The sequence below is a fragment of the Lactuca sativa genome, chromosome 1 (genome assembly GCF_002870075.4).
Source record: "Lactuca sativa cultivar Salinas chromosome 1, Lsat_Salinas_v11, whole genome shotgun sequence".
Lineage (NCBI taxonomy): Eukaryota > Viridiplantae > Streptophyta > Magnoliopsida > Asterales > Asteraceae > Lactuca > Lactuca sativa.
The window spans coordinates 15,012,911-15,026,611 of record NC_056623.2 but is presented as its reverse complement, the minus strand read 5'-3'; the positions used below and the strand labels follow the sequence as shown (position 1 = coordinate 15,026,611).

The following is a 13,701-nucleotide window of genomic DNA, read 5'->3' as shown; positions in this document are numbered from 1 at the left end:
CTTGGATCTCCTTCTTCTCCTCTTGATCTACCTTCCTTCTTCTCTCAAGATCTTCAAAGAATCACACCAAAACACACACAAAATGCTAAGAGAGTTCTACGGTTTCGAGAAGGATGCTCTGGGGGGTGATGGGAGTAAAAAAGGATCTTGAGAGATCGGAGTAAAAAAGACTAATTGGACTTAGTCAGAGTACCTACTTGGATAAGGTGCTAAAGAGATTCAGCATGCAGGACTCCAAGAAAGGAGAGTTACCCATCTAGAGTAACGCCAGATTGAGTAAGACACAAAACCCAAGCACTGAGGCTGAGATAGCAGAAATGAGTCGAATACCTTATGATTCGGCTGTAGGATCGATCATGTATGCTATGATGTGTACTCGACATGATGTAGCCTTTGCCCTGAGCATGGTTAGCAGGTATCAGGGGAACCCTGGCAAGGCACACTGGACTGCGGTAAAGAATATCCTCAAGTACCTACGGAGGACTAAGGACTGGGTCCTTACCCTCGGTGGGAGTGATGACTTAAGAGTTGTAGGGTATAGTGATGCTAGCTTCTAGACTGATAGGGATAATTTCCGCTCTCAGTCAGGCTGGGTCTTTACCCTAAACGGAGCAGCAATTTCTTGGAAGAGTTCCAAGCAAGAGACAGTGGCTGATTCAACTTGTGAATCAGAGTATATTGCAGCTAGCAAGGCGGCAAAGGAGACGATATGGCTGAAGAACTTCATTGGAGACCTTGGAGTTGTACTAGCTATTAAAGAGCCAATGGAAATTTTCTGTGATAGTGAAAGTGTTGTTGCCTTAGCCAAGGAACCAAGGGATCACGGGAGATCCAGACACATCGACAGAAAATACCATTTTATCAGACATCGAATAGAAGAAGGACTCCTCGTGGCAAAGAGGGTATCATCGGATGAGAACCCAACATATCCCCTCACGAAGGGACTGACTCGGGTTAAGCATCTCCAGCATGCTCGGAGCATAGGGCTGAAGGATGATATTAGATTTAGTAGTTAGATAACCTCGAAATTTGTAAAGTGTAATTGACATTAGATGATGAATAAAATGTGTTTTATTTATGAGTAAAGTGTTGCTATCTCTTGTCGATCGTTTACTATATTTCTTTTGCATGTTTTGACTTCCAGAATAATTTTGTTTGGTATAACATATTATTCAAACCTCCACAGTCGGTCATATGTCGGAAGTAGGTATGAATCAAGACTGTCATGATTGGTTGCAGAGGTCTACGGTGTTGGACAAGGCTACAACAATCATGAGTGCTCATAAGTTCTGAGTATTGGACTCAACCCACGCTCACTGGAATCACTTCATGGAATTTATCTCGAGTGATCGTGAGACGGTAATATCATATAAGTCTTCAAACCTAGAGATATGATTTGTTACTTACAAGTTGGTTATGCATTGATTGTACGAAAACGCATTGGTAACTCGATGTTATAAAACGTGCTTTTGTGTATAATTCAATGAGTGGTAGAACAAACATATGAGTCGAAGTTTATTTGTTCCTTCTTGGATTAGAAGCTGGTATCTGGGCCCCTCGATGATTTTGTTTTGACCTATGTACTGGGCCCGGTCAGAACTAAGTTGATGTGTTCAATTAAGTTCTTTGTTAAACAAATCGGAAATCGGGAAACAAACTGCTGGACAATAAGTAAGACATTGCTCCATGTATTTGTCTGGCTGATATCTAGAACAGAGGATTATATGATCACTTATCTTAAATGGCGTATCAACATCTTCTCAGTTCCGAGAGACCTTGAAAGAGCTACGATTGCCGGTTGGTTCCTGAAGTACTGGAGTTATAGTTATTAGACTTATCCAAGTGGGAGACTGTTGGATAAGGTGTCTAAGTCCATAACTATTTCTGGTCAGTACTTGACCCGACCCGGCATGGTCTATTTGGGTTGCATGGCACCATGCAATTGGATAGACTAAATGAAAGAAATAACACTTGGAGATTATTAATATATTATAAGTTCTAATATATTAATAATATTATTTGATTAGTTTGATCAAGAATTAATTTAGAATTAATTAAGTGATCAAAAGATAACTAATTAAATATATGGTTTGATTATGTAAATCATTCATATCTTGTATAGTGGGCTAAAAGGCTCCATGGATTATCAAGTTGGTTCCACCCATAGGATGCTCCATGGGAGTTACAAACCCATGGGTCATGGAAATGAAGAGTCATGACACATTAGGGTTTACATGGTGTAAACCTAGATGTGTCAACACTATATAAGGATCCCATTCTCCACCAAAATCGGCTACACACATGAAACAAGAGGGCTAGGTCGATTTCAAGAAGTGTGTATTCTCTCAAAAGTCTTTCCAAGAGCATTTGGTGTTGTGTGAAGCATTTGAGGCATCACACTTGGGGTGCTAGGCTCACAAGGTTTCAAGTAACATAAGCAACAACAAGGTAAGTTATTCTATCTTTCATTCAAGTTAAAAATTGTTCCCCGTGTATGCTAGATAGGAATATAACCTTGGAATTCAACTTTGCATGATAATTAGACAAACATAGATCCAAGGTTATTAGGGTTGCATGTACACTTAGGAAGTGTTAGAATGCTCAAAACCCATCAAAGATGAGTCGTCGCTTAAGGAGCTAATGATAGAGATAAAAAGATGAAGGTTATGTGAAAGGTGTCATTGTACAATATGGGGTGTGATATGTTGGATTAGGGTTTTAAGAGAGAAAGAATGCAAGTAATTTAGTGTGAGTGTGATTATCGTGGGTAGAAAGGGTTTGTAGAGAGAATGAGGGAGAGAATTAAGGTCGATCCGGTGGGAGGAGATAGTGTAGAGGTAGAGGAAGGCAAATTGTGATTTTAGGGTTCAATAGCGATGGAGGAGGTGGCTTAGAGTTTGCAGAGAGAATAGAGAGAAGGGATGCAAGTAAGAATTGGAGAAGGAGTTGTGGTTAGAGGTTGGCGGTGTGAGGGTCTACCAAGCGGTGGATGGCCTTGCTCGGTCCACCAACAGTGTCTCAATCTCCAGTCATCGAACAAGAACCGGATGTACAAAGAAAGTTCAGTAGAAGTTGGAGAGCAGATGTGGAGAAATTATGGGAACAAGCGACGAAGATGCAAAGCAGTGGAGGTTTGAGAATCGAGAGAGAAGAAAGAAAGAAAGGAGGTTTTCGGTGGGGATGAGCTAGGGTTTCCGCTGGTGGAAACAAAGCGGGGCTTTTTAATTTTTGGGATTTCATTTCCCCCTTGGATGAAACGTGCGTTTCATTAAAATTTACAAAACGACATATATTTTATTTAAGGTGCCCTCCGTGTTTTTTTATTAGACACTAATTTTAGGGCATGCAAAAATGTGTGTCCTCTATTCTTCATATTTTGGAAAACTGACATCAATTTTAAGGGCACACACAAATGCGTGTCCTCTATCAACGCTTGTCATTGATTGCGCGTCGTAAAATGCTATTTTTCTAGTAGTGCAAATAGCAAATTAAGTAATGTTTCTTGTAATTTTATGACATTAACCCCACAAATAAATGAGAACAAAGAGTTAATTTTTGCATTCAAATAGACGTGGAAGAGTGATCACAGCATAGTATTTGTCACTTTATATTATCCTTGGTGGACTGGTACTTAAACCACATTTAAACATTTATCTAATTTCCAACATAAATCAAAAAAAAAAAAAAAAGAAAAATCGGTGCTGGTACTATTGACCATACCAAACCTTGGAGTTCGGAATGCTAGAAGCAATATGTGTTCATTTGCTTGGTGTTGGTAGAGAAGCCACCATCAAGCTCGTGGATTATACAAGGAATGCCCTTTATATATTTTTCCTTTTGTGATTCCTCCAACAATTTCATCCCATATTTCGACTTCGGTTATGGAGTGGATAGTAGTATCATCTCTGTAATTCCCGTTATAGGTTGGTGATGGGCAACATATTATATCATATTCACATCAATATATCTTCAAAACAAAACTAACATCTAAGGGCTAAACAAAGTGAACATAACATCCACAAGGGGCAGTTTTAAGGTGTTTCCGGTGTGGCACCAACAACACCTGTTTTTTTTTTTTGTCCGAAGTGGAAACAAATTCGATTTTTGTACCTATTTTTCATGTATCGGCAACACCTACTATATATTTCTGTATCCGCCCCTAAACATTCAAATCAAAATAGCCGTATGTTAAATTAAGGTGTATAGTTTTCGGATGGAAAACATTATTTAAAACAAAGTATATTATCAAATTTAGCAACATAATGAAAATAATAACCGAAATAAGTAAACGTAGAAAATTAATGAAGAAAAAAATTGTTTCGATGAAACGAGAGTAATTAGAAAGAACTTGAATGAAAACTTAACCAACTACACCCTCTTATTTATATATAAACATCATGTGTGCCTATACTCGCACGTAGAGCCGTTCCAAATATATTTTGAGACAGTGACGAAAGGAAGAAAAAACCTTTTAAAGATATAAGTATAGCAAAAAAAAATAGAATAGTAGAAGTTTACAAAGTTAATATAAAGATACAACCAACAAGAAACTAGCAAAAGTGTGATTGATACAAAGAGGAAAATAAAACAATAACACTATACAACTTGATAAACAATGATGTTATGATCAGTAAGCATTCAACAAGAAAAATGAATAATCAGGAAAAAATGTAATTGAAGAACATATTTCAGTAATCGACTTTGCAATTTGACTAAACCAGTAAAAAGAGCACCAACCAAAATTTATAAACCAAGCAAGGGGAGCTTTTGAGTTTTAAAGAAAATCTTTGTGAGTTTATGAATTCACATTGGCCCTCCACAAATATATTCAAATCATTCACAAAAATTCAATAAATCAATATATATATATATATATATATATATATATATATATATATATATATATATATATATATATATGGGAGAGTTCAATTGAGAAAAAAAAAAGGTTGAGAATGGGTGAATCATTCTCAGCCAATCATTTATTTTTGCCGTAAAATCCTCCATTGTACCGGCGGAAATGGGAAACGAATGCACATGTGTTTTCCAACATAACATATTTCCTTAAATTATGTTAATCATTACCTTAATATATACGAAAACATAGTTTTTTTCGTTTTTTAGTTTTTATAAGCTATTTTTATCAAAAATGATTTTAAATATACCAAAATTCATGATTTTTTATTCTCTACAAATAGACATCCATATTGATATAGTTTTAAGATAAAATAAAAAATTTATTTTTTTTATATTTTCAGCTATCGTTATTCATAAGTGAATAAAAATGAATCAGGTTTTTACTACAGTACATTCGTTATTCAGTTATGAATAAAAACTATGATTAATTTTTTTTTTTACAATTTAAGTATCATTCATATATGAATATAACATATTATAAACACAGTATATTCATATTTAAATATTAGACGATGCATTCATTTATGAATATTACATAGTATATTTACTTGTGAATATTAGATGGTATATTCACTTATGAATATTAGATAATATTTTCATATCTGAATATTACATAGTATTACATGGTATATCACATGTGAATATTACATAGTATATTCATTTGTGAATATTAGATGATATATTCACTTATGAATATTACACAGTATATTCACATATGAATATTACAAGGTATTTTCACAAATATATATAATTTTTATATGTTATTCATAAATATATATAATTTTTATATGTTATTCACATATGAATAACACACAGACTTGCATATTTGTTTTTTTGTTTTAATAATCATATACTGAGAAAACATATTCATATATGAATATAACGTGGTAATTTAGTTTATGCATTTCATCAAACAGTTGGAGTGCATACAATTTAACTTTTTTTTAAAATGTTAAAATCATGATATTTTGACCATTTAAATCTTACAAAAAAGTAGATTGATAGAGAATTATATGAAATCTTTCAAAAAAAAAAAAACGATTTGATATTTTTCTAACCTCAATTTTCAAGTTTTATTTGATAATCGATGTTGAATGAATGATATGAAGTGGATTTTTGTTAATTATCGATGATGTTGATCTAATAACGCTGAGAGTATAATTAATCATAGATGTTGAAGATCTGATCGTATTCAAGCACAATTGAAGGTTGAATTAAAAGAATCAAAAACGAATTTTTGTTGTTAACTGTTGAATCGTGTTGATTATTGACGAAGATCGATGATTGATTAGCACTGGATGATGTTGATGATGGTTTAATTGAAGAAATCTGAATGATTGTTGAAAGTTAGAGAAGAAATTTGGATGATGAACGATGAATAGGTTTGAACTACAGATACGTATTTGAGATTGAAAGTTGTTCTCATATTTACAAGTTTGCCACCGTGTCTTTTTATGCTTGAATAAAATGAGTGGCTGAGAATAATTCCCCCATTCTCAACCTTTTTTATTTTCTCAATTGAACCCACCTCTCTCTCTCTCTCTCTCTCTCTCTCTCTCTATATATATATATATATATATATATATATATATATATATATATATATATATATATATATATATATATAGAGAGAGAGAGAGAGAGAGAGAGAGAAATTAAATATCTTCCTACCATTTGTTCATACTTTTCCTCATATCATATCAAATGTTGACATGTGTCACATTTAATTAGACATTTAATGAAATTAATAATCATTTAATCCACTTATCAACATTTGATATGGTAGGAGGAAAAATAGAAACAAATGGTAGGAGGATATTTAATTTCTCATATATATTTTGCTATTTTATAAAACTTTAGATATTTTGAAACCAATATTTGTTGCCGACTAATTGTAATTTATAGTTGCACATATTTAATACTATGAGTCTATGACTTTATTCGTCTCAATTCATTGGGTTTTGGGGTGAAAACACTAAAATAGTGTTGGTGGATAACGTTCTCCTTTTTCCTTTTTATAAGGATTTTTACTTTATTTTTTTCAAACACTCATCCAAAATCGGATGTGTGAAAAATTCAAGTTTAAAAAACAATTCATACCATATCTCCTAATGGAAAAAAGTCAAAAACAAACCAAATAGCTCTTCTTTATGCATTGAAGGGGAACCTCGTATACATACAAAAGTATAATATCTTGGTTTTCTTCCTAATATTAAATTAAAAATTAGTTCATAATTTTAAACTACCTAACAACAATTGCTACCAAAAAAATGAACTAACATTCATAAAATCATGATAAATTTAAACTTTTAAAAATTCATCAATTTCACAAATTGTTTACAAACATAGTTTTCAAAAGCATGTCAACATCAAGATTCTCAAAAATCATAGGTCAAAAATATAAGGATGTGTACGGTCACGCCTTCGTCTTCCCACGATCATCTGAAGTACCTAAAACATAACCCAAAACTGTAAGTCAACACTTAGTGAGTTCCTCCAAAATACCAACACATAACCAAATAACATAAATATACAATAACAACATGCAATGGGTCCACAACTAAAAGTTTGGATTACCCATCAGCCCACAACATAAGTTTTGCTTGTCCTTGGGGCCCACAGCTTATGTCTGGCTTGCTCCCCGACCAAATCAGTCCTTGAACTGAATACCATCAAGCCCTCAGTGCGAGTCTGGCATGCCCTACCCGGCCCTCAGCTCGTATCCGGAATGCTCATGAGCCCTCAGTATGAGTCTGACATGCCCTACCCGTCCCTCATCTCATATATGGAATGCTCTAGGGTTTGTTGGCTACCGCACGAAACAGTACAACCTCAACCCAACATAATATGTCAACATATACCGACTACTATACATATACAGATAATCATGCAACAGAATCACAGGTAGTCCTACAGATCTACCAAACTAGTATATCGATAACTAGCATAAACATGCATATTTATCCCACACTCAACATATTAGTGAATATCAACCAATGTGCCGAACATGGTGCCTTCAACCCGTAAGTACAGTGAGGAAAACTCACCTCACAAAACTGAATAGAAGCTGATGAGATCTCGACTTCGAATCTCTGCTCTCTAACCGACACCTATTCCCACCAAATGACCAACTTCCATCAAAATCCCAAAAAACCCTTAAGGTCAAACTTGGTCAAACTTAAAGTCAACTATCCTCACGTCATGGCTAGGCATTGGTCACGTCGTGACAACGAACCCGATCCGTTCCCCCACTCGACTCGACCCAAATTGGTCAACTCAGCCAAAGAAACCACCTGAGCTGGCATCACGACATAAGCACCCATTCTCACGTCGTGAGCCTCAAGGGTTCTAACAGAAACGAGACCGTTCCGATTATAACGTTGTGGGATCTTACTCCTCACGTCGTAAGCGTTGTCTGTGGCTAAGGGTCACCATTTTAAGTCCTTATTCCATTAAGTCTTCGATTCCACTTCATCCAGAAGCTAAAGGGGACCCCTAAGATCCATAAAAATGCTTCCTTTATGGCCATGCATGCATCAAACACGATCATCCATTTTCTATGTCAAAAAAGGAAGAAATGAGCTTCAAACTTGTATACATGCCTCAAATCTATACCAACTCCTATATTTGAACACTATAATGCTCTTGGGACTCTTAGAATCCATAAAGTTGCCAACTTTATGGATCTACACAACTCAATCATGCAATAATATCAATAAAATGGACAAAACTCAAGATCTAACCATGATAATCAATAAAGTTGGAGCCTTTGATACTTACAAGGGTCCAAAAGTAGGAAAAATGATGATGATGTTGATTCTTTGTCCACACCAACACTAGAGCATTTCCTTCTTCTTTTCTTCTTCCCACAAGCTAGAAATGCACCCAAATGACAAAGGATCTTAAGGAGAGGTAAGATTAGGGTTTCTGGAGGCTTAGAGAGTGATAGAGGCTGGGGGTGAGAAACTCTAGCCCTTTCATTCCCTTAAGTACTGAAAACTTAGGGTTTTTAGTCACCAGCCGCCTTCACGTCGTGAGCACTATACTGCTCACGTCATGGACTTTTAAATGGTGCATACGTCTGGATCAATCCTCACGATGTGAAAAGGCAATCTTTACGTCATGAGCAGGGCAATTACTGAAACTTTTAACTTTCCACTATTAAAGATAATACATACCTGATCCAGGTGTTACATAATAATTAGTACAAAGAACTTTTGTGATTAAGCCTATGTGCCAAACATCAAATCAACAAATTATATAACCCTTTTTCAAGTTTGTAAAAGTCGTTAGGTGGTACTAAGTTGGTCAACTAATAATCAGGGATTAGTCATCGATTAATCGAAAACCCTAGATACAATAGTCGTCGTTTAAATTTTAAAAAATTAAATACGATTAATATCATAAAAAATTGGTAAATATCACTGATATCATAACAAAATAGGTTAATATGAATAATACAACATTAATTATTTTTCAAATAGTTTCTATCGAGATATATATTCTTCAAAAAGTTTAAAAATTACCGGCTTCTACAACTTCTCTCATTGTCTAGACGGGGATTAATCGTTAGGCGTCATCTAAAAGTGCGGATAGTGCCTAGGAACAAATCGAAGATTAATCGGAGACTAATAAATTTTTTTACAAGAAAGCTTTTTTATTGGAATGGCTAGTGGCTACTGTTAGGGACCAAAATAATAGAACATCAGTAATTTAGATCAAATGTGCAAAAATATGTGATAAATTAGATCTGCAGGTTAGCCAATAGTTGAGGGACGATTTTTGAGTAAAAAGGTTATTCTGTTGACAAAGTCCCGATCCATGGTTTGGTTTTGGAGACTGGAGTAGTTTTAGATTCCATTGTTTTGTTTCTGGGAATTCTTCAAAGATGTCATCCGTCTTCTTCATACTATCACTTTCCATCGTCTCGCTTCTTCTCCCTTCGATCTCTTCCCACGAGTTTAAGCTAGATGGGAAGGTGTTGGTTCTTGATGAGTCCAACTTCGATGCTGCAATTTCATCCTTCGACTTCATCTTCGTTGATTTTTATGCCCCATGGTGTGGCCACTGCAAACGTCTTAGTCCAGAGGTAGGTCTTATTTTCTTATTGCGTTTCTATATATTATGTGTGTTCAGATTTCAGCATCTTTTCTTATTTACTTAAAAGGGATTTGTAATTCGGTAGTAAATTACTGATCATAGGTTATCGTGTTTATGTGCTAATCCCCAGGTGACCTTACTCCTCACTTAGCAAGAGGTCCCTGGGATGAAAGGTCTTATCGATACTATGCTTATTGTTAAAACTAATGAATCATTTGAAGGTTGATGATGATCATGATGAACACTGATACATGAAGCCAAAAACTTGGGAGAATCGTATGCACAATAAGTTTCATTAATAAACTCAGGGGAAACTCAAACTATATAGTGTACACATAAAGCGTTATTTACACTTAAGCGTTTTTGAGATGCTTGAAATTGATTTGAACATAGACACAGTTAGTAACTTCAACTTTATAAAACAGACAAACGTGAGACAAGAAGTCAAGAACCATCTTTAATGGAAATTAAAGCCTTCTAAACCAAAATCTTTTCAAGGCTGTAGGCTACAATGAACAAAATGCAGAATCTTGAAAGTTTACTTTAATCATGTGCAGACAACCAATCAGTTATCTATGTTTGATTGTTCCTTAATCAGTCTATATGGGTGCTTCTTTTTTACTTAACTCAAAAAGAACAAGTTGATAGAGAAAGTGACTTATTGTATACCATTTGATGAAAGCTGAGAAACTGTTATTGTTTCATTTCAGTTAGATAAAGCTGCTCCTATGCTTTCTGGATTGAAGAAGCCCATTGCGATTGCAAAAATAGATGCTGAAAAGTATTCACGTCTTGCTACAAAATATGAAATAGAGTATGTTCCATGTCTTCATTTTTTTTCCCAATAAGCAACAAATATTCAATCTGTTTCTTTATGAGCTCCAAAATTACCAGAAGATGTATCTAAAACACTCGTTTCATTTGTTGTAATGTAATTATAATACAGTGGGTACCCCACCTTAAAGATTTTTATGAATGGAGTTCCCACTGACTACTATGGCCCAAGAAAAGCAGACAAATTAGTTCGATACTTGAAGAAATTTGTTGCTCCTGATGTTACTCTTCTTGAATCCGATTCTGGTGTTGCTGAGTTTGTTGAAGCAGCTGGAACATTTTTCCCTATATTCATAGGGTTTGATGTTGATGAGTCAGCATTATCAAAAGTGGCGATTAAATTCAAGAAAAAGGCATGGTTTTCTGTAGCAAAAGATTTCTCAGAGAAAGCCATGGACTTATATGATTTTGATAAAGCACCTGCTTTGGTAGCTCTTCATCCAAGCTTCAATGAACAAAACGTCTTTTATGGTCCATTTGAAGGTTAGTTAAGTTTCAAAGTGCATTGTGTATTTTAATCATTGATAAAATTTATAATCGAACATAACATGCAACAGATAAGTTTGTGGAAGAGTTTATTCAACAGAGTCTTTTGCCATTAACCCTGCCAATCAGTCCAGACAGTTTAAAGCTGTTGAAAGATGATAAGAGGAAAATAGTTTTGACAATTTTTGAGGATGAAACACATTACGAAGCAAAGCAGTTTATAAAGTTACTGAGAGGTGCTGCATCTGCAAATCGTGAATTTGTATTTGCATATGTGAGTTTTAACCAATGGCAAGAGTTTGCTGAGGCTTTTGAAGTTGATGGGAAAACTTCATTGCCTAAAATGGTGGTTTGGGATGGAAATGAAATATATTTCTCAGTAAGTTTCCAACATTTTAATAAATTAGGATTCCATATTTTAAAGTTTTTGATGTTGTGTTGATTGGTATGAATATGAATCAGGTTATTGGGTCAGAAAAGATTGAGAGTGAGGATCAAGGATCACAAATCACGCTGTTTCTTGAAAGATATAAAGATGGGAAAACTATCGAGAAGACATTTGGGCCTTCGTTTTTTGGGTATATAACTTCACTTCTTGGAATGAGGACTGTGTACATCCTTGTGTTTTTGGTTGCTGTCATATTTCTTATTGCAACCATTGGAAAAGAAGAACCGCTGGTGGTTGGTGGTCGGGACCGCTCTGAACTTGCTGCTGCAGCCGCTGTTGCTGATAGCAGAGATGAACGTGCATCTGATGACAAGGAAGATTAGATGATAGGAGCAACAGGATTTGTTTTTGGAAGTGTTTATGACAACTTTTCTGTATTTGTTTTGACTTTTCATTTTCAACTATTGGTTGGTTGGTAGATTTTATGTTGCTACAGGTGTAAGTTATCCACAATAGAAGCAATTCGTACCATTATTTGAAAATAGCTGGAAGAGAGGTATTAAAAAGATGTAAGGTAACCAACATGGGTTAAACTCATAAGTAGGTAACAAATTATTTGTTTTTCCACAAAAGCTGTTGTTTTAAAAAGATGTAAGGTAACCAAGTGGAACTTTGAGTTTTCAAAATATCATTATTTTAGTTGTCTTTAGGAGCTGTTTGAAGGCCTTTTATTGGGTTTTGCTCTCTGATATCCTTTTTATATGTTCCTTATTGAGCATGATAAAAGATTAACGGCCTGTTTGATAGATATTTTTTCAGATCCAAACAAATCTTTCTGGTTGAATGGGCTGGAAAGACTGTTTGATTTGCACCAAAAAAAAAAATTCTTTTCCGGTAAGATATGTATTTTCTAGAAAACTTCAAAATCATGTTTTGAATTAAACTTTGAACAACTGTGTCCTAACAAAAAAAATAAAAATAAAATAAAAGACATGTTTTTCATCCGTTTTTTTTTCTTTCTACTCCATTGATGTCCTTTCTCTCTGTTAATTTGTAACAAAAAAAAAAAGTCAATATCTTTATGTTTTATTTTAGTTGTAGAACTTATTTATTTATTTTTTATTTTTATCAACAATCTTGATTTGCATAAAAAAGAGGATACATGTTGATTTTTTATTATTATTGTGTAATTTAATTTTGTATGACAATTTGTTATAATTATTCAACAACTCCATCCATTACAATATAAAACAGTAGGGTAATATGATCATTTTTCATCATTCAGCACATTCAGTCAGATATATAATCAAACAACATAGTTTTTTCCTAGTCAGAAAAGTTTCACAGATAGCATTTTCCCAAACAGCAACTATCAAACAGGACCTAAATCTGGTAAACAACTTTTTAATGGTATGGAGTGAACAAAAATTAGTTTGTTACCTATTTGACAATGTTTTATTGATGAAAAAAAAAAGTTTGTTATCTATTTCTTATGACATTAAACGATTAAGCCTATTAAACTCTAGGCCTATATAATAACATTCAATCTTTTTTTGTTTTGATTATGTTTTTTTGGATTTTTGGTCTTTAGCTTGCTGTTTGCATAAACCAGTAAAAATAACAAAGCAACTAGCTTGAGTTCATTGGAAACAAGAAAGAGCCTAAAGATTATCTCAAGTTAGAATATTATGTAAAGTAGATTGTCTTATGAATATGATTCTGTTTGGTTTTGCGGCTATTATCTTTTATTATTTGATTGGTCTCAGTTTTTCAGCACACTTCTAAATACTGCAAACTTATTCGGAAGATGAGTAATATGTTTTAAATGTGTAGTAGATGATTCATACTAACTGAAAGATTGTTACCTTTTTACTTTTTCGTATTTTTTTATTTAATTATATTTTGTATTTACTTTATATTAAATAACACATATAGTCATATACGGCTTATAACAACCATTTAAAAAGACCTCAAAA

The 13,701-nt window shown here is 34.1% G+C and overlaps 1 protein-coding gene across 1 annotated transcript; it reads left to right on the top strand.

The window, feature by feature from the left end:
• Positions 1 to 9,733: 9,733 nt before the first annotated feature.
• LOC111916773 (protein disulfide-isomerase 5-2) lies at positions 9,734 to 12,267 on the top strand. The gene is made up of 5 exons (XM_023912432.3): positions 9,734 to 10,006; positions 10,728 to 10,831; positions 10,964 to 11,334; positions 11,409 to 11,716; positions 11,800 to 12,267. The coding sequence occupies exons 1-5, from the start codon at positions 9,806 to 9,808 to the stop codon at positions 12,106 to 12,108; spliced, it is 1,293 nt and encodes a 430-aa protein (XP_023768200.1). The 5' UTR covers positions 9,734 to 9,805; the 3' UTR covers positions 12,109 to 12,267.
• The last annotated feature ends 1,434 nt before the right edge of the window (positions 12,268 to 13,701 follow it).

Bases quoted from the DNA above. Each gene is read 5' to 3' on its own strand.
- LOC111916773 (XM_023912432.3), top strand. From the start codon at position 9,806: ATGTCATCCGTCTTCTTCATACTATCACTTTCCATCGTCTCGCTTCTT. The intron at 11,335-11,408 runs GTTAGTTAAGTT...AACATGCAACAG, and splicing joins CTTTTATGGTCCATTTGAAG to ATAAGTTTGTGGAAGAGTTT. The intron at 11,717-11,799 runs GTAAGTTTCCAA...AATATGAATCAG, and splicing joins GAAATGAAATATATTTCTCA to GTTATTGGGTCAGAAAAGAT.